Below are 21,676 nucleotides of genomic sequence, written 5' to 3'. Positions count from 1 at the left end.
AATTTCAACATAGATTCTTCGTAACAATAACGCTTATTCAAAGTTCAAAACTTTTAAAATTCAAAATTGTAACAATTTTTACAATACTAAAATTCTAACGTATTTCTCCAAACCCTTTCATGTATTGAATTCAGGGAACCTCTATATGTCAAGGAATTTAACTTCAAAGATGCCATCTACCACAAAATCAGTAGGGAATTTGGGAAAACTTAAGATATTACTGTTGACTTCCTCCCAAACGTTTAATTGCTAATCACGTTTATCACACATCTCAGACTCTCGCATTTAATCATGTAATCAAATGCCTTGTTGATATCAGCAAATGAAACCTCATGTGTGATAAATTTCTCCAATTCAAGCTTCTACAAAAAAATAAAGAAGTTAGCTTGAAAGACTAATTACATGGAGATCAAAGAGTAGTGATTTTTGCCAGGAAAGGAAAGCAGTCGGCATGGCCTGAGAGAGCCATTTCTATCCTAAAATCTAAGCAAATGAATTAATCTTCTTAGAATAAAAAATGAAAGAAAGCCCTACCTTATCCAAATACAATTCTACAAGGCCTGGCAAATCGGTACGGGGCTTATAGTTTCCAAAGACAGTTCCTTTCAACGTCCTTTCGTTCAGAAAATTCACGGGGCTGGTTGCAAAGACTGCGTCTGAATGAGGGACACCCACTAAAATGGATACACCCCAACCCTGAACAAACACATGCCCATATGATTAGCATATGCATAGTTGCTAAAACTGAGTGCATATTTGCAATTTCAAAAGAAAGGGGAGGCAGAGAAAATACGTCATGGTAGGATTTGAAGGCTTGAATCATGGCCTTGACATTCCATGTGCACTCATTGCTGTAATCCACCCCTCCATCATTTTTCTCGGCGATAACCTGATAAGCTCCCAAAATTTAGTTTTAGTTTAAAACATTTCTTCAAATACAACACAAAACTGAATTGAGCTTTAACATAAATTCTTTTACACATCTATTAAGCACCAACAAAGAGAAATAACTTTGAAAGAGACAAAGGAAAAGAGAAGTTGAAATCATTGTAGGCAGCTCAACCAACCTCTTGAATAGGCTTCTTGTAGTCCAGTGGGTTTATAAATTCTGTTACACCAAAGAGATTTTCTCAAGAGATGGATTCGTCAAGGGAATTGAAGCCCCTTAAGAGATGGCATGGACGTGTTCAGTTACAAGGCAATGTTATTGGCACAACAAGGTAAGGTAACTAGTTTGTTGTTATGTTTAGTTATCCACTGTCAATTATGCATTCATGGAAATATGATGCAAGGGATTGCATGAAAAGAGACTGCCATGAAATCATGAAGAAGGCTGAGGTTGAGCTTTCCTTTGGAAGCACTAGGAACCATGGGGGTTGAGTCATGGTTTCTATTATTAGTATTGTGCTTTTGGTCTTTTGTGATTTGCTTGTGCTTGATTTTTTAGTTTTGTTATGTCTAGTGCATGATCATGCCACTTTGTTTGTGGTGTCATATTGTTATTAGTTTTCATGGTTTTCTACTTGTTTGTTTCTTGTTCTTGCCTTTTAAGTTTTGAGTCTTGGAAATTGGTTGTGAAAGAAGAAATTTAGTGGAGCTCACAGAGAGCTTAATGAAATCCAGTAGGCAATGTAAGACTTAGATGAAGTCGATGCATGTATAGAGGAAGTTGAACGCAAGAGTATGACAACCAGTTGGACTAGTTGGGTCGATTGGTGTAAATGGATGATGGCAGGAGAGTTATTGGAAAGGTAATCAAGAAAGGGTAAGGTGAATGGATTTGAGGTGGAATATGCCTTGGCTATGTTGGGAATTGTTGTTCTCAATGTTGTGCTTGTTGTGAACAAATAAAGGGAGTTCTCTTAACCTTGACCTTATGATATCTGGTAATTATGTTAGGATCATGATTATGTTGATGTTTATATATGTATAGATGTATGCATGTATGTATGTTGTTCTTTGACAGGGTCGTCTTGGATCATGGTTGTTTAATGCTAATTTATATATGTATATATGTGTGTGTGTATGTTGTTGTCTCACATGATCATGATTGTTTTATGCTAGTGTTTATGTATATTTATATATGTATCCATGTATCTATGTCACTATCTGACAGGATTGTCAGGGATCACTCATGTGGAGGAATGATTTCTTATGTAGGTGAATGGCATGAAGAGGTTCCTGGTCTTAAATTTGGAGGAGTAGCCCTGACAAATCTATGAGGTCAGTATCATGTGGTTATATGTTGATATTATGTGATTATATTATGTCTATATTATGGACAAGCTATACCAAGGGATACATCAGTGAAATGAAATCAATATGATCTGTGACATGCTAGAATAACCATGGATGGCAGAGAGACACTTGAAGCAAGGTTGCTTGGTAGAGACAGTGTAGATTTGGATGTGCAGTGCTACTATTGTGCATATGTTGTATATGTTGTACATGTTGCATCTGTGATGTTGTGTGCATGCAGTGCTATGTATATATAGTGTGTGTGTCCATGTTGTTTATGCAATGTTATGTACGGGGTGTACAGATAAGGTTGTGTGAATATTGCACATTTAGTGATGGGTATAGATAATGCTATGTACTTGTTAGATACGTGGTGATGTCTGCATATGGTGTTGTGCGCCTATTGGATATGCATTGTTGTGTACAGATGATGTTATGTACATGTTGGTTATGCAGTGCTATGTACATGTGGTGTTGCGTGCATGTTGTACATATGGTGCTATTTACATATGTTGTTGTGTGCATGTTTGTACAAGTGGTGTTGTGTACATGTTGTACAAGTGGCACTGTGTGTGGGTGGTGTTGTGTACATGTCGTGCATGTGATGTTGTGTACATTTGGTGTCGTGTACATGTCATGCATATGGTACTATGTACATGTGGTATTGTGTACACGTTGTATAGATGGTGCGATGTACATGTGGCATTGTGTACACGTTGTGCAGGTGGTGTCATCTACATGTGATGTTGTGTACACGTTGTGCAGGTGGTATAGTGTACCAGTGGTACTGTGTACATGTGGTATTATGTGCATGTCGTACATGTTGTGTTGTGTACATGCGGTACTATGTAAGTGCATTGTGTAGTTTTGGTATCGTGACATGTGTACTCGTTATGTTGTACTCGGTACATGTACTCATTATGTGTACTTTACGTAATACATGTAATGTGTTGTGTGTCAGGTGTAGATGCATGTATTTCATGGTGTTGTATGTCGTGTGTGGTTGTATACGTGTGATGCACACTAGGTGTATGTGCACATGGTTGAGGAGAAGCCACTGGGTGTTTGTTGGGTGTGGCAACCGATTCGGTGTGCGTACAAAATAAGGACAAAGGTAGAAGCTAAGAGTTTACTAAAGGATAAGTATCTATATTTTATTTCAGCTTTATTATGCATGTGATTTATGGTTCTAGTCTATGATTATTACAGGTGATCTATGATTCTGGTTTATGATGGTTACATGTGATTTATGATTTTGATCTATGATGGTTGTGTTTTGAGCTAACCTAATGTGATATGTTTATACATAATAATTGATCAAAGATGCTAGTTTGACTTGTTGTGATAGGAAGTAAACAAGATTACAAGTGTATCTTATTAACGAGCTACAAATGAGGTATGATGTGAATTTATTTCAATTTATTTTGAATCTAATGGAAGTTATGTGCTTGGTACAGGAAGCATGAAATTCCTAGTTGGGTGGTTGAAACTGCCTACAATAATTAGCAACAACAGCAAAAGAAATTGGAACAAGCAGCAGTATGTTGATAAAGCACTTTAGGAGTAGGGCCATTGTGGGACATTGGTATCCAATAGTGTCCATTGATTTCCATGAGCATGTTATGACCGGTATGATGGTTTTGAGACAGGTATATGCCTTGGTTGTTTAACCTTCCAATGCGAGGAATCCTTGCCAAGGGATGGATCGCTCGGGATAGGGGATATTGGGAAACTTGGAAGGTGAATGACTGCACGAAAGGGGGTGACCGAATTGCCCGAGGGACTGTGTAGATGTCCCTTCCTAAATTATTTTGGAACATGAATAATTTCTATATTTTGGGGTCAATTTTGGAGGTGATGGGGCCCATTCGTTTTTTATTAGGAGAAGTTATTTTGTTGTGGTTAAGTTAGACATGGTGGCCATCCACACTAGGGAAAGACGCACTTCCTAGTTCAGTTTGCATGAAGGTGGTTAAGTTTTGCATTTAGGTGGTTAAGTGAGGGCCCACGATGGAGGTAAAATTGGGGGGAAAAGTGTTCCACGAAATCTATATAAGGAAGGTAGCTCTCCTCATTTCATTCATCTTATTGGAGTATATTGATTTCTCTTTGGTTGCTCGAGCTGCTTAGCTGAGTCACTGGTTGTTTAACACAAGTTCTTTAGGTGAAGAGCTCACCCTTTCTTCGGGGAAATTCGAGTGCCACCCTAGGAAGGTTTTCTTCATTTCTTCAGGAGGAGGATCACATTGTGATTCCTAGCAGTAGCATTCCCTTCCAGGCTGTGCATATTACTAGGGGATGCAGTGGAGAGGAGGTCGAGTTCATTGGTGGTGCTTAGCTGTGGAGATTTGACGTGAGATTTTCCAGATAGGAGGCTAGGGATGATTGTCAGCATCTAGGAGAGTTTGGGAGCTAATTGAGCTTTTGGCTTGGCACTGTGACTTTCGCACTACCTAGGCTAGCGCAGAGGTAGTGTGTGGGAGCTCATTTGGTGGGTAGAGTATCAGTCCTTGAGACTGAGATTTGCTGTGGAGGTTAGAGGAGATATTTGGAGTGGTGTTTTCTTCCATTTCAAAGCTTAGAAGAGGACTTTGTGGTCATTCCTTGCAAGCCATATTTCTGGAGTTTTTTGGAGGGTGTGAGCCATAGAAGAGGTCGACTTTGGGAGGTCAAAATATTGCCAAACCATTTCTAGGTTTTTCTGGATTTTTGACAAGGATCCCAGATATAAAGTTTTAGAATTTTTGAGCACCAAAAGTGGGGTTTTCAACCATATCTTTGCAGCAGACAATGTAGAATTGTTGGGGATTGCACAGTGCCTTTGGGGGTCGATTTTGGGAGGTCAAAATCAGGCCAAACCATTTCTGGGTTTTCGTGGGTTTTGACCAAGGAGTTTATGGTTGAATTTTCAACACTTTTTGAGCATCTGAGGCAGGGTTTTTGTAGATCCTTTCCAACCAACAATTGTAGTTAGTAGGAGACAATGCAGATCATTAGAGCAGTTCTTTCCAAAATTGAGATTACTGTTTGACACTTGAGTTCTGTCAAGCTTGCCCTTGAGGTAAGCCCAAGTACATTTTCCACACTATTGTACTTGCTCTACTCTATTAATAAAATGGCTCAGCTGGTTCACATTTCTATTGTGTTTTGAGCATTTGTTGTTCATTTAATTTTTCTATGTATGAATCACATTTTCTTTCCTATATCACTATCTGTTCCAAATTTTCTGCATTTGGGACATTACAGGGGATGTTGGGGAACGTGGAAGGTGAGTGACTGCATAGAAAGGGGTGACCGGATTGCCTAAGGGACTGTGTAACAGAGAAGGGAAGGTTTCCTATTTTGGTTATTAGCATTGCCATATGGAATCATATGCACATTGGGTGTGCGCCATGGAACAATGAGTCAGTAATTGTTCGCTGTGAGGAATGTGGCGCAGTATTGTAGCACTGGACATTGGATGCAGACTTTGACTTTTGTAGTGGATTTTGGACTTCTTAGGAAGGAGGTGAATCTTGGTACTAGTTTGAGGGTGGAGGTGTGAGCCTCTGGATTCCCTTGTTGTGGATGCAGGCATCATATCCTTTTATTTGTTGGTTGAGAAAATGTGCATATGTGTATATTATTGTAAATATTGTATCGAGCTGGTTTATAAATCTCCATAGACAGTATGGTTATTTGTTGGTTGAAGCAAATGTGCTTAATTATATGTGGTTGTTATTATAAATAATGTAATGAGATGTGTTATAAATCTCCAGTAAATGGCATGTTTTTCATGTTTTAGTAGATGGTCATTGTAAATATTGCAACGAGATATGTTATAAAGCTCCATGGGCAGTATGTTTTGTTTTCAGTGGTCTTGCTAGTTATAGGTGTCATTAAACACCGAGGACGGTGTTTCCCCAAGGGGGAGGGTTTTGTAACATCCCTGGTTAAAAATCCATGTAAAATATGCAAGACCACGGTCATGTGACACGTATTCCAAGCTGAATGTTGGGCAAAAAATCCTAGTGGGTGTTCATTCGGTTTATTATGGCTAAGGAAATTAGCAAAGGCTTTGGAAAGGCATGAGGCATTAATTGGCATATTATTTATGAAATAAAGGAAATTAGCAGAAAAGGAAGGTGAAAGGTCACATGTTGCATGTGAGGAGGAAAATGAAGGAAAGTAATGGGAAATGAAGAAAATAGAGGCCTCATCAATAAAAAGGCTTTTGAGGATTAGTGGTCTGACTTGGTCAGTGTAAGCTTGGGCAGTTCAGTTTTGGATCTCTCTCTCTATTCTCTCTCTCTCATACTCTTGGATACTTAGAGTTTTCTTGGAGAATTCTTGGATGGTGTGGCATACTTTTTTTAGAGTAAGAAGGCAAAGGAAGAGCAAGAAAGTGCAAGAGGACATCAGGATCAACAACTATAGCGGGATTTTCTTGCAGGTACCGAGTTGAATGTATGTTTTTCTCACTAGTTTTGGCATGCATGACATATGCATGTGGTTTCTTGGTTATGATTTATCATGGGCATGGAAGATTTATTGGATTGAGAGTGGATTTTCCTAGCCTTTCCATTTCCTAGATAGCCATGGAGATTGTTGGTTTATTTCCTTGTTTTGTTTTGGTTGGTTCTCATGTTTCCTTAGCTTGGGTTGAGTTATTAGTTCCTGGAAGCCCTGGTTGGACAAACACTCTAGAAGCCCTGTAATAACTTGGGTTGAGTTACTAGTCCTAGAAGCCTTGGTTGGACAAACGCTCTAGAAGCCCATGGTGGGTTCAGTTACTAGTCATGGAAGCCTTGGTTGGACAAACACTCTGGAAGCCCGACGACAACTGTGGGTTGAGTTACTAGTCCTGGAAGCCTTGGTTGGAACAAATGCTCTGGAAGCCTTGGAAGGCTTGGATGGAGACCAATCTAATGAAGGTTTTGTGATGTTCAACCATGAGGTGGAATCATTGTTTGATGGGTTGAGGTGGTTTGGCCTCTAGAAGCCCTGGATGGTTTTGATTGGTGAGTTTTATGAGATCCCACATTCATGCTTGGAATATGGCATGGGGGTGAATGAATGAAGAGAGAATTGGTTTAGCCATTCTACGGTCGGGTAGAACGTGCTAGTCCCATACTAGGTTGGATCTTGCATCCTTAATATGAGGTTATTTCTCATTTTTATCTCATGAGTATTACATTGGTTTATATGTGGATTCTATGGCTATTGTCTCCTTGGTATTTCTGTTATTATTATGTTGGTTATGAATATGTATTATGATTGTGGCTATGTATGGCTTCCATCATGTTTTTACTTGTATATGAATGAACAATGTAACTATGGTGTAATGTAAGAAATTGCAGCTAAAATGATAAGGAAACAATGCCTCATAGCAAATCTCAAATAAGTAAGACCCCTATGCTTATATATGTTGTTTACACCTGTAGATTACATATTTATGATATGTTTGACAAAATGCTTGTCATGGCTAGTAGGGGTCCATTTAAGGTCTTATTCAAGTAATTGCATTAGTACTGTTATTTCCATGTTATCTTATTGTTCTGAAGATATCATTCAATTTTGGGTAGTGACCTGGACTCTGGTCCTGAAACAGTGGCTCAAATCCTAGGGATGTTGTCATAGCACTGTACAAAATAGTCTCTAGACGCTGGCTTGTAGGAATGTGAGAGCATTCAGAGGTCTATGGATGCTGGCATGCCCATAGCATGAGAGCGTCTAGAGGTCAAGTGGTCCAAAATCTCAGTGGGACCCAGGGGCTGGTTGGCAGAAAGGTTGGGTTGGTTCCTGAGGGTCCTAATGTTGATGTTGAATGTCTGTATGGTGTGTTTTCATTGGTTCCACTTCCTTAACGTGACTTAGGAGGTCGAATCATATCATAGTGGCCTCTCGTCACATGTTTACCCTGGCTGGCCGGTTGCTTGGGTAGATGTAGGAGGAGGGTGTTGCATTAGAGCTCTGGGATTGGGCGGGACCCACACATGTTTAGAAAGGCTCATACATTATAATACATAAATGGGGATTCTTGTTGTGTTTGATAATATGAATACATATCATCCATACCACATATGGTGAGTGGGGTTGAGTCATTTGATTCTCACGTCACATGGTGAACAATCATCCGAGCAAGCATGCAAGTGTACACTTGTACACATGCCCCATCGCTTCTCGCCTTGGTTGGTGGGCTATTCTAGTTTGAAATTTGAATTACATTGAGCGGATGTGATGCCTTTGAAGACTTGGTTTAAAATTCTATTTGTTTGCTTTCAACTATAATTGAGAGTTGTCTTCTCGCCTTTATTTAGCATACGAGCAAATAATAACTTCTTTGTTGCTATACCCCGGTGCACTCACTGCCATGGAACTCGCTCACAGAGTGTGAAGTTCTGAAAATGGAGTTAGTGGAAATCATAAGTGTAATGACAAATGTCACGAGAATAGAGCTAGAGCTATTATATAGGTTTCACGAGCTAGTAAAAATGGTAGACGAAATTGCCAGGTTAACGGATTCAAAAGAAAGACCTATCAACCTAAATATAAACATGATCTCATCATTCAAATCATGAAGTTTAAAATACAGAAAAATAGAAATCATCAATACTTTGACTAAAATATTTATGATAAAATAATTAAAGTAAAACCTGGGCTAAATACAATGTTGTTCCAGTCACTCGTATTATAATATGAATGAGACAGTAGTTCAAATTGTTGGAATTAAACACGAAATGTCAAAATGGTTTATATATATATATATATATATATAATTTTAGCAGAAAATATATAAATAAATATGTAATAAAATAAATATTCAACAGTTTCATCTAAAAGGCGTCATGGTAAATGTAACGAAATTACTCATTGCTTTTCATGGTAAAAGTAAATAACCGTTGTCACGCTCTTAGCACCTTCTCGCAGTTACTGTTTCTTCTCTTTTGAATTAAATGTACTGCACACTGAAACCTTTTGAATTTTTACTCTGCTAAAAAATGGAACCAATGTAATGCTTTGGTATGTAAGCAAACCAACAAATAATAACTTATTTGTGGATATACCCCAGCGAACTCACCGCCATGGAACTCACTCGCAGAATGTGAAGTTCCAAAAATGGAGTTAGAGGAAATCATTGGTGTAACCACAGATGTCACGAGAATGAGTTATTGTACATGTGTCATGAGCTAGTAAAAATGGTGGATGAAGTTGCGAGGTTAACAGATTCAAAAGAAAGGTCTAGTTTGTTTCTGGTGATTGTCTATTGGTAGTGGTGGATCAGCACCAGCGGAGAAATCCACTCTATACATGGATTGGGTTTAAGAAGCCATCTAGGAGATTGGGCCTAAATATCTATTATAAAAAATTACAATGTATAATACATTAAAATAAAAAATTTAGTTACACAAACTGTGAGTGAAAAGTATTTTTTATTTTTTTTAATAATTTTAAATTGTGATTCAAAATGTAATGACAAAAGAGAATCTTATTTATTGTTGTGTTGATTTTATTTTATTTTATTTTTTATGGCATCATGATTTAAAATTGAATTGTGAAAATATATAATATAGATAAGGTTTATTAAGGAAAATGATTTAACCAAGTCCATTCAATAATAAAAATTAGCAAGGGAAAAATATTGAGAAAATCACCAAGGGGAAATCATTGTAATAAAATAAATATTTTTTGAAAAACTAATTATTATAACAAACTATTTATTTAACTTTAAATTTATACTCATCTAAATTCAATAAGAAATAAATACTCTATGGCAGAATTTCTATGTCGAAAAAATCAAATTGATATGAAGTATCTTGTGTCGTCTTAATCGTGTGGCTAAGAATTCTGATGTAATAAAATATGTCTAGTATATTAAAACAAAAAAATTAGTTACACAAATGCTTAAGTGTGAGTGCAAAAAATTCCTAAAATTTATTTTATATTTTTAAATAATGATTAAAATCGTGAAGAAAAAAGAGAAAATCTTATTTATTGTAGTGTTGAATTAGATTTTATTTTTTATATTGGATCATGATTTAAAATTGAGTTGTGAAAATATGTAATATAGGTAAGGTTTATTGAGGAAAATGATTGAACCAAGTCCATCTAATAACAAAAATCAGCAAGGGAAAAAATTAAATAAAATCAATAAGGATAAGTCAGTATAATATGCAAGTTGTTAATTTTGTTTTTTAAATTGGTCATGGTTAGTAAAAGCTTGAAATATAACGGCAACAAATTATTATTTTTTGAAAAGAAAATGTTAATTATGGAAAAATCCGTAAATTTGGATTATTTTTTTTTGAAAATTAATTTATGAGGATACTTGGCAATTAGAGAAATTTTTTTAACAATTTTTAATTATGAAATTTTAATTTTAAACCACATAAAATTAGTTATCCACCAACCAAAAATTAGAAATTCAAATTTTAAAAATTCAAGAAATAATTTTCAATTTCTAAAAAAATAAGTTGAATATTTAATTTTACAAAAACTTTAATAAACTTTGGAAATAGTTTCTAAAGAACTGCAAATTAATTAAGATTCAAAGCATTTTGACCCAAATCTGATTACCATATACCTATTTTAAAAAAAAAAATTTAAATATATTTGATTAAAAAAATATTTCAAAATTATATTTCCACAATAATTTTTATAATACAATGTTGTTCATGATGATGATTAATGTCCATTAAGACTAATATGGTTTGTTGGACCTTAAGAAAGTAAGTAATTAACTAATACTCTTTCATTTTTTATTTCTATGATAAAAAGGAAGGGAGAGAAGCATCTTAATATCGTTATGGTTTTGTTGACTTAATAGGTCAAGAATGTTGGTAGTATGGAAAATGTTTTGAAAAGAAAAGATGTGAGTCATGGTCAGGCAATCCAAGAGAAAGTGTTTTTAATCTTCAACTCTCTTAGCATCACAAAGGGGGGAGATTCTATTGTTCTGAGATGTTTAGGAATAGACCAACACTCGGTTTCACTTCAAAGCTCATGAGAGTTAGTTCTTATATTTACAATGCTCATTTTCTTCTTAGCATTGGTCAACACAAAAAGATAATTCTAGTTAGCAAGACTGGGGTTAATCACCTCCTTATAATACCTTAGCTTCATTTTCTCCTCCAGCTCTTTATCATCCCATAACTTATCCTTAAATTTGGAAGTAATAGCGTTTTTAATATTATCCTTATTTTCCAAGATGATCTCCTCCTTTATCCCCCAATGGTCGAGCCAGAATTGAGCATCCTTATGCCAACCTCGCTTGAGTCAAATGGGGGGGTTTTGGCAAGATTTAGAAGCAATTTCGGGGAACTTCTTGGCTTCCATGTTGTAAAACTTCTTATACATCAAATACCTAAATATAGTCATGCTTTTAATAGGGGAAATGCTAGCTTCAATCAAGAGAATAGGGTAGGGAGTATTTCCTTTAAGCTTGAGGTTGTAAGTTATAAATTGTTTTTGGATCATCTCATTCTTCCTCCACGACTCCCTAGATATACTACAGCCCCAAACCTCACATTCATATAAAATAGCAAGGGTTACGAAAGTCTTAAAGAGGAACATTTTTTTATTCCGTACCCAAATATCAGCCAACTTACAATTGTTTTCATGATCATAGTAAGCTTTCTAGCCTCCTGAAATCCTTTTCTCAATGCTACAGTACCGATTGAGCTTGTTGTCCCTTAAGAAACCAATTTCTTGGCTATGTAGAAATTGTGCTTAAGACATTAATGTTTATTATTCTTGTCACTTATTTGTATGATGTATCCTCAAGTGAAGGACTTGAAGGGCCTGAATTTTAACCCTTAATACTTAGTTGATATGAAAGTCTCAGAATGCCATATGATTGCTGAATATAAATGATGAGTGGAGAATGCTTTTAGAAGTTAGAGACAATATGTTTTTTTTCACATAAACTATTATCTATAACTTAGAATAAATGTAGAAGTAGGAACTTTAAGTACAGGAGTGCTCTTTTAAGGAATTTTAACTTCATTCACATAAGTAAACAAAGACCTGCAGCTTCATTACCATACTTAAAGAAAGGAAGACACATGATGACACATAACAAAGAAATTACTAAAGCATACCCAACAATGTGTGGAAAACTCTTGATTCTTTCATTAATCATCAATTTTATCAATAATACAATAGCATAGCCTCTAGGCTCTTCAAAATTCGGATCCTTTTTCTATAATTTTGCCTCTTCTTATACATCATGAGACATTTGGTAGCCACAAAAACTGTCAAACAGCTTAACTATTTCCTAATTGTCTAAAGTAACAGTCATTACAGAACATTACATTGGAGGGTAAAAGACACCTCATTCTTCTCAAGAAAACAAAATAACAAGAAGTAACAGAAATTAGAATATGACTGGTGATGGTTACTCGTTGTTCGAATCTATGACTTGAGTATGTGGTCCTGTATTTTGCAAACTGTAATCCTGTAGATGTCCTGATGATAGCTAAACTGCTTTAACGTAGCAAAGCTGCATCTTTACAAAATTATATGTGTAGACATGTGGGTTATGGGCCCACATATATATTGGAAGTAATTTGATTGGCGGAAACACAAAGAAACCCTTATGGCCCACGTATATATCGGAAGCATTCTAATTGGCGGAATCACAAAGAAACCCGACCAATCACCATCGATCTGTCCTTAAATGCTTATGGCCGGAACCCAAAAGGAAACAAACTCTAGTTCAGAACATGTCAGGTCCGCCTTTTCCACAAACCTTTACCTTCCCCATGGAAACTAAAGGAAACAAAGTTGTAGTTCATAGACTTCTTGGCTCCAAAATTTATAATAAAACCCATGCACTTTTTGATGCAATATCCATCAGATCTCGTCCCTTCTTGATGAGTGGCTGTGATCGATCCGGACTTCAACAAATTAAATCACATTCCATAAATCATCACATCCATTTTCTGGATTAAACTTTGTCCTTTTTAACCAAAAAATTACTATCGTATCTAAATCCTTCAAGCAGACAGCCCTAATTAACTGAGGTTTTAACTCGGTTTTATAATTTCTTGCATCCGATTTTGGAGTTATCCTATGCACTTGTTAGCACGTGATTAGAGTTAGATCTATTGCCTATTGATCGGACGGCTCAAATCTTCTCCTGGGTTTCTCATGTTCAAAAGCCATCAATAATATAAAATAAATCACTTCTTTCGAATTTCCACATTTTCTTTTAATTTTGTTAGAACATATATCTATATATATCTATATATCTATATATATATATATATATATATATATATATATATATATATATTGTGATAAAATTGAAAATAAAATTAAAATGACAATGGATGCTACAACATCTGGCTCCACCTAGGGATAGTGCTTTTGAACCGCAGATCAATGCCTTCACCTCGGGCATGGAGTCACATATTGCTTAGCCAATTTAAATTCTATGGAATTTGTACAATGAATTCACTCTAGTATCTACAATGATAGGATGCTTGTGCTTCAAAATTGAAAATAATGTTTGAGGTACTGCCCATTGATAAACAGTTGTAAAGTTTCACCATCAAGATTCTCCAAGAAAAATGTGTTATTTGCCCTTGCTTCTATAATTCTGAATGGGCCATACCAGAGAGGATCAAACTTCCCATGTTTTCCCTTATCTTCTCTTCTAGTATCCCACCTTAATACTAAGTCTCCAACTTTAAAATCAATTTCCTTGGCCTTTCTACCAAAAATACCCTTCATCTTCGATTGATACATAATCAATTTATCTCTTACCTTATCCATGCTTTCACTCAACTCCACTACCTCTGCATTCTTCTTATCAGATCATTGGGCTCTTCTTTTGCCTCCTGAATCATTACAATCACAGGCTTCACAAGCTGACTAGGGAACAGAGCTTGAGTTCCATACACTAACTCAAAGGGTGATTTGCCTGTAGACCTTCTTATAGTCACTCGGACAACCCATAGAGCAAACTTTAACTTTGAATCACAATCTTTCTCAGTCTCTGCAATAGTTTTCTTAAGAATTCTCATCAATGTTTTGTTAGTGGATTCGGCCAATCCATTTCCCTGTGGATGATAAGCTATTGAATGAGATAAAATAACATTATACTTCTGACAAAAAGACACAAACTTACTTGAACTGAACACTTGAGCATTGTCTGTTATGATTTTGACAAGGCATCCAAATCTGCTGAAAATATTATCCTCTAAAAACTTCATCACCACCTCGCCATTTTCCCTTTTAGTAGGTATAGATTCTACCCACTTGGTGAAATAATTAGTAGCTGTAAGAACCCACTTGGTGAAATAATCAGTAGCTGTAAGAACCCACTTGTGTTGTCCACTTGAAGGTGGGTTAATTTCTCCAACAAAGTCTAGTCCCCATTGTCTGAATGGTTCTTATATGAAGACTGGGATCAAAGGAAAGGGAGCTAACCTTTTATTCTCAGCAAAAAGCTGACACTTCTGACAGCTTCTGAAAAACTTGTATATATCACCAAATAGGGTGGGCCAATAAAACCCTGCCTGGAGGATTTTATGTGCAGTAGCTTTCCAACTATAATGTCCACCACATAACTTCTCATGATAATCTTTAATGGTCTCTATAGACTCATCCTCTGTTAAACATAACAATAAAATTCCCACGGGATCCTTCCAATACAATTTGCCCTCTACAATCACATATGGTTGTGCTTTGATTTTTAATGCTCTATATCTTGTTCTATCTAAATATTGAGGACAAGAGAGAAAACATAAATAATGAACTATGTGCTTTTACCATTCTAAACATAAAAATTTATATCGAACGTTCATACCTGGGATTGAATTATCTTCATCTTCTTCAATTATTTCCTCATTCACAGGTGTTAGCAAGTTGATTCCTAGTGCCTGGAAATTTGACTCTGTCAACATCTTTGCCAATCCCTACTCTTTCACCAGCTTTGTGGGCTTTCTGTCCACGTCATACTCTTGAATTTTTGCTATCCATTTTCCTATTTTGCCTTCCACATCACTCTGGACTAAGACATCCTTTACTGCAGCGTTTGGCACATAAGAAATTATCTGAGACTGCAACACATAAGTCCTAGAGGCCTTTAGGGCTTTTACCAAAGCAAATACTTGTTTTTCAATAATATTGTACTTTAGTTCAACATCTCTAAGAATCTTGCTAAAGAAAGCAACTCGCTGCTCCTTTTCTTCATCATTTTTCTGTAACAAAACAATAGCTATTGAATTAAGTGATGTAAATGAAAAAAATTGAAAAGGCTTTTGATAATCGCAGCTAATTAAAACTGGAGTTGCTTGTAATGCTTCTTTAATCCTGGCGAATGACTCTCTGGCTTCCTTGGTCCAATGTACTTCATTTTCTTTCTTCAACATATTGGTAATCTCTTTTACAATTTCAGCATAATTGGACACAAACCTCCTTAAAAAAATTATTTTTCTTAGAAATTTTTTAATGTCTTTCTTACTCCTAGGCAGAGGTATTTTCTACACAATCTTTCACCCTTGCTGGATCTATCTTAACTCCATCTCTAGAAACAATGTGCCCCAATAGTTTCCCTTCTTCTAGAGAAAATAAAGACTTAGGATTCAAAGAAAGCCCAAATTTTCTACATTTCTCAAAAGTATTTTTAAGATGGTCCAGATGCTCCTCATCAGACTTAGAGAAAATAGTGATGTCATCCAAGTATATCACTACAAACTTATCATCTACAAATGCAATGTCCACTATGCTCTAAAATGTTGCACCTGCATTCATCAACCCAAAAGGAATTTGAGCATACATAAAGTTTCCCCAAGAAGTTGTGAATGCAGTCTTTTTATGATCTTCTTTATCATCAGCCACCTGGTTATACCTGGAGAACCCATCTAACATGGACATTCTGAATGATCCAATTACCTTCTGTAGCACATGATCCATTTTAGGTAACAGATAGTTATCTTTTAAGGAAGCCCTATTTAGATTTTGAAATCCACACATAATCTTATTTCTCCATTTTTATTCCTTACAGGTAATAGATTGGCTACTCAGTCAGAGTACCGGAGTGGAACTATTATCTTGACATCAAGTAGCTTTTTGACTTCTTTCTTAATCAATGGTAAAAGCAAATGGTTTATCTACCTGAGTTTCTGCTTAAATGGTTTAATCCCTTCTTTCAAGGGAATCTTGTGCTGAATAATACTTACATCATATGTTTTGAGATCCTCATAGGACCAAGCAAAAACATCAATATAGTCCCTGAAAAGATCAATATATCTCTCCTTATAATTAAGTGGAACTCCATTAAATAATTTGACTAGCTTGGGCTCCTTCTAGGTTCCAATATTGTGATCTTGAATCTGCTCATCCTGTGGAATTTTCTCTGAACTAACAGCTACATCATTGGAGTTAAAAAGTCTTTCAAGAGGGACAAGCCCCCTTGGCAGAATATTATCTTTCAATTGAATAATTTTTTGATTAACTATGGAATTTTTAAAACCACTTACTTCTGCACCTTCTGTTGTTTCATCTTCATCTTGATCAATCTCGATGCCCTGAAAATCTTCAATCATAGTCAAGAATTCCTTAATCTGCTGATCATCCTCAAAAATCTGCCAGTGTTTTATATTATCTGGAACATAAGGCTTGTGCCTCATTTCAACCTCATATCTTAGCTTTGGATTTATAGGAGGCCTAAAAGTACTGGCAGCCACAGCCAAAGAATCTACAAATCTATTTCCATCTCTTGAAATGAATTGTATGTTAAAAGCCTCAAAGAAGTTCTCAACTAAATCCCACACTTCATTTTTATATGCCCTAAGCCTAGGGTGTTTTGTTTGACAATGGTTCTTTATTTTCTTTATAATCAGCTCTGAATCTCCAAAAACAGAAATTGACTGGACTCCCATTTGTTTTGTTGTTTGCAGAGCAATGATCAAGGATTCATATTCTACCACATTATTAGTTGCTTCAAACTCCAATTTAAAATAAAAAGGGATCATATTACCTGTCAGTGTAATTAAAAGGAAACCAACACCTCTTCCTTCTTTAGAATAGGCTCCATCAAAGAAGCACTTCCACACCACTTTTGTTTGCAGCTCTGTATTTACGCTGGCTGAAGTAAGCTGCCTTTGGTTATCTTTAGCCAACTCTGCATTGTCATGCAACATGAAGCAAGAAAAGTCATCTTTTTCTTGGCTATATACAGGTGAATAACTTACTTCATTCTTTGTGATTTTTTTAACAAATCTTGTTTCTTTGCACGGTCTTCTTTCTTCTCCACCAAAAGTTGGTATGATAGTATAAATAAAATCCAGTTTCAAAACACCACCCAATTTAGCCCCCCATGGCCTAGACAGCAACATTCCAAACCTAGCAGGGATATCTGCTACCACTACATCCATTACCAAGCTTCTAGCTGGGATCTGGGCTAGTGACACCACCATATCTTTAATGACCCCTAGAAACTTGACTTTATTTGAGTCAAAATAATATAGGTCTCTACAAGGTTTAGTAACTTGTAGGTTTAATTGTTTCATCACTGATAGTGGCATAAGGTTATGTGAAGCTCCTGAATCAAACATACAACTATGCAAGAGGAAATCATCAATCAGAAAATAAATGTAGAAAGGAGGTGTTGAAGAATTTACCTCCTCCACATGTGGACCAAAAACCACTACTGGTTTATCTTCTTGTAGATTCACAGTGTCATTTATATTCACATTCTAAGATAGATTGATAAACTCAGCAATCTCTCTTTGGTAAACTGGTTTTTTGACCAACTCTGTGAGGGGCACCTGAATTTTGATTTTTTCAAACTCTTTAGTAAGACTAAACACATTAACTTGTTTAGTATTCCTTTCATTTTCATCTTCACTTTTCTTCATCACTAAAATCTCCTGTGGAATGGAAACAATTCTTTTTAAAGGAGTTTTGTCACTTTTATCTTGATAATACTCACCTTGAAGTATTTGAGTCTTGCTTTTTGTATTCTGTTGTTGCTTTCCTTTATTTAATTGTTTTGCGGGTTGTGGTTCTTGTGGAGTCACCTTTTGTAGGGGAGCTGGAACTTGCTGATCACCTTCATTTCTTGAATTCTAAATCCTTTCCTTGATCCCAATTCATATTTCTTATGTAATTCTTCCTGCATAAAATCAATAAACTGCTTCCAATATTCATCAATTTCATTCTCATCATAAATGGCATCTATTTTAGTATATTCTTCTCCCTCAACACCTAGTTCATCTTCATCTACTACATACAATGTGGAAATATGATCATCATGGTCCCTGGAATGCTTCGGTACTTCATCAAGATCTGCCTCTAAGTAAAGTGATGCTTGAACTTGATCTTGGTCTTTTCTCTCCTTTTGCAAAATTTGCAGAGGTTGTCTTCTATATTGAGGATTAAAGTTTCTATTTTTTTGTGCTTGCCTCTAAGAATTCTTACTCTCCAATTCCAATTTAATCAGTTTATTAGACAAATTTGTAATTACATTATTCATATCCTCTAATGTTTGACTTTGAGACGATTCCTCTTTACCCCTTCCCTTATCTTGAGTAGGCTGTGTCTCTGGTGCTTTACCTGCAACCACCAGATTTTCTTCTATTTATAAGGCATCAGTTTGGATCTGATCAAGGGTTGTGGATCTTCTCTCCCTCAATGTGAACCCAAAATTTGATTCAAATGCCCCTGCAAAAGTTATTTTTGCACTAGCAGGAGGGGGCTTGATCTCCACTAGAAGACTGTTGTAAATTTTATTGAACCTTCTGATGAACTCAACAACACTTTCATCAGATTTTTTCTTAATAGCATTAAACTTTATGAGTGAATACCCATGGTCTCTTTTCTCTCCCCATCTCTGGTGAAAAGGTGCTCCATCTCTTCCCATGTAGGAATAGAGTTATTAGGAAGCCCTTTAAACCACTTTCTTACTTCACCATCCAAGGATTGCACAAAAAGTCTTAAAACAACATCCAGGTGTTCAACATTGAGGTTTTCTGTAAAATTACAAAACATTACTATATGCTTCTCTGTTGTTTGTTCATCCTCCCCTGAGAAACGAGGAAGAATTTTTAAGCATTATTGAGGCATTTGATTCAACTGTTGTGGCAACTGAATAGGTGCATACCTATTCAACAAGAATGTAGGTGCTGCCATGTTTGCTCCTAAACTTACTGAACCTTGAGTACCAATAGATGTAGAACCTGCCTGAGGAGTAAATGGAGTATGAAAAGGTGGCAATGTAGTTATAGGTTCAGGTTGAATAACTATAACAGATACTGAGAAAGAAACAGACTCTAAAGACTGTTCTTGACAGTTGGGTTCTTGAAATGAAGTGGATGTAAAAGGTAGCTCTTGGTCAAACAAAGGTGAATGTTTGGATGAAAGATGTGTTGAATTGCTGCCAAGTGCAGACAGTGTAGGACTTGGTGTAACTAGAGTTTTTGGCCTTCCAACCCTCTTGGAAACTAGTCTCTCTGGGTCTGAAAGGGCTTGAACTTTTTGTTGTGAGGTATCTGACCTTATATGAGGCCTCTTTGAAGCCAGAGTTATTATTTTTTGTTCAATACAACCAAATATTTCCTCCTCACTGAACAACTAGAGGAAAATATTAAAAACCCAGGGAAAAGTGTTCTTGACTTCGTTCCCCAGCAATGGCGCCAATTAATGTTGTCCCTTAAGAAACCAATTTCTTGGCTGTGTAGAAATTTTGTTGAAGACATTAATGTTCATTATTCTTGTCACTTATTTGTATGACGTATCCTCAAGTGAAGGACCTGAAGGGCCTAAACTTTAACCCTTAATACTTAGCTAATATGGAAGTCTCAGAATGCCATTTGATTGTTGGATATAAATGTTGAGTGAAGAATGCTTTGAGAAGTTAGAGACAATATGTTGCTTTTTTATATAAGATATTATCTGTAACTTAGAAGAAATGTAGAAGTAGGAAATTTAAGTACAAGAGCGCTCTTTTAAGGAATTGTAACTTCATTCACATAAGTAAACAAATACCCGCAACGTCATTACCATACCTAAAGAAAGGAAGACACATGATGACACATAACATAGAAATTATGAAATCATACCCAACAATGTGTGGAAAACTCCTGATTCATTCATTAATCATCAATTTTATCAAGAATACAATAGCACAACCTCCAGGCTCTTTAAAATTCGGACCCTTTTTCTATAATTTTGCCTCTTCTTATACATCATGGGATAGTTGGTAACCACCAAAATTGTCAAACTACTTAAATATCTCCTAACTGTCTAAAGTAATAGTCATTACAGAACATTACATTGGAGGGTAAAAGACACCTCATTCTTCTCAAGCAAACAAAATAACAAGAATTAACAGAAATTAGAATATGACTAGTGATGGTTGCTCACTATTCGAATCTATGACTTGAGTATGTGGTCCTGTATTCTGCAAACTATAATCATGTAGATGTCCTGATGACAGCTAAACTACTTTAATGCAACAAAGCTGCATCTTTACAAAAAAATTTGTGTAGACCTGTGGGTTATGGGCCCACATATATATCGGGAGTGTTTGGATTGGCGGAAACACAAAGAAACGCTTATGGACCACGTATATATCGGAAGCACTCTAATTGGCGGAATCACAAAGAAACCCGACCAATCACTGTCGATTCGTCCTTAAATGCTTATGGCCAAAACCCAAAAGGAAATAAACTCCAGTTCAGAACATATCGGGTCTGCCTTATCCACAAACCTTTACCTTCCCCATGGAAACGAAAAGAAACAAAGTTGCAGTTCATAGACTTATCGGTTCCAAAATTTATAATAAAACCCATGCAATTTTTGACGTGATATCCGTCGGATCTCATCCCTTCTTGGTGAGCGGTTGTGATCGATCCAGACTTTAACGGATTAAATCACATTCCATAAACCATCGCGTTCATTTTCTCGATTAAACTTCATCCTTGTTAACCACACGATTACCGTCGGATCTGAATCCTTCAAGCGGACAACCCTGATTAACTGAGGTTTTAACTCAGTTTTATAATTTCTCGCGTCCAATTTTGGAGTTATCATCCACGCTTGTTAGCACGCAATTACTGTTAGATCTGTTACCTGTCGATCAGACGGACCAAATATTCTCCTGGGTTTCTCACGTTCAAAATCCATCAATATTATAAAATAAATCACTTCTTTCGGATTTCCACATTTTCTTTTAATTCCGTTAGAACATAATATTTGATTTTTATTTTTATTTTTGTGATAAAACTGAAAATAAAATTAAAATGACAATGGATGCTACAACATCTGGCTCCACCTGGGGATATTGCTTTTGCCACAGAAGTGCTAATAACCGCAGATCAATGCCTTCACGTCGGGCATGGAGTCACATATTTCTTAGCCAATTTAAATTCTATGGAATTTGTACAATGAATTCACTTTGGTATCTACAATGAAAGGATGTTTGTGCTTTAGAGTTGAAAATAATGTT

General features: G+C 36.1%; 1 protein-coding gene across 1 annotated transcript; it reads right to left on the bottom strand.

Moving 5' to 3' along the window:
- Nucleotides 1-242: 242 nt before the first annotated feature.
- LOC149140377 (alcohol dehydrogenase class-P-like) lies at nt 243-21,354 on the bottom strand. Its single transcript, XM_089450965.1, has 4 exons — nt 21,301-21,354; nt 794-889; nt 535-696; nt 243-362 (listed from the first exon to the last, which is right to left on the bottom strand). The coding sequence occupies exons 1-4, from the start codon at nt 21,352-21,354 to the stop codon at nt 243-245; spliced, it is 432 nt and encodes a 143-aa protein (XP_089307091.1).
- Nucleotides 21,355-21,676: the final 322 nt, after the last annotated feature.

Source organism: Pinus tabuliformis, chromosome X (genome assembly GCF_031772625.1).
Source record: "Pinus tabuliformis cultivar Carrire ecotype Pingquan chromosome X, CPIR1, whole genome shotgun sequence".
Taxonomy (NCBI): Eukaryota; Viridiplantae; Streptophyta; class Pinopsida; order Pinales; family Pinaceae; genus Pinus; species Pinus tabuliformis.
Note: the sequence above shows the minus strand (reverse complement) of the source record. Positions and strands in the feature narration are given on the sequence as shown.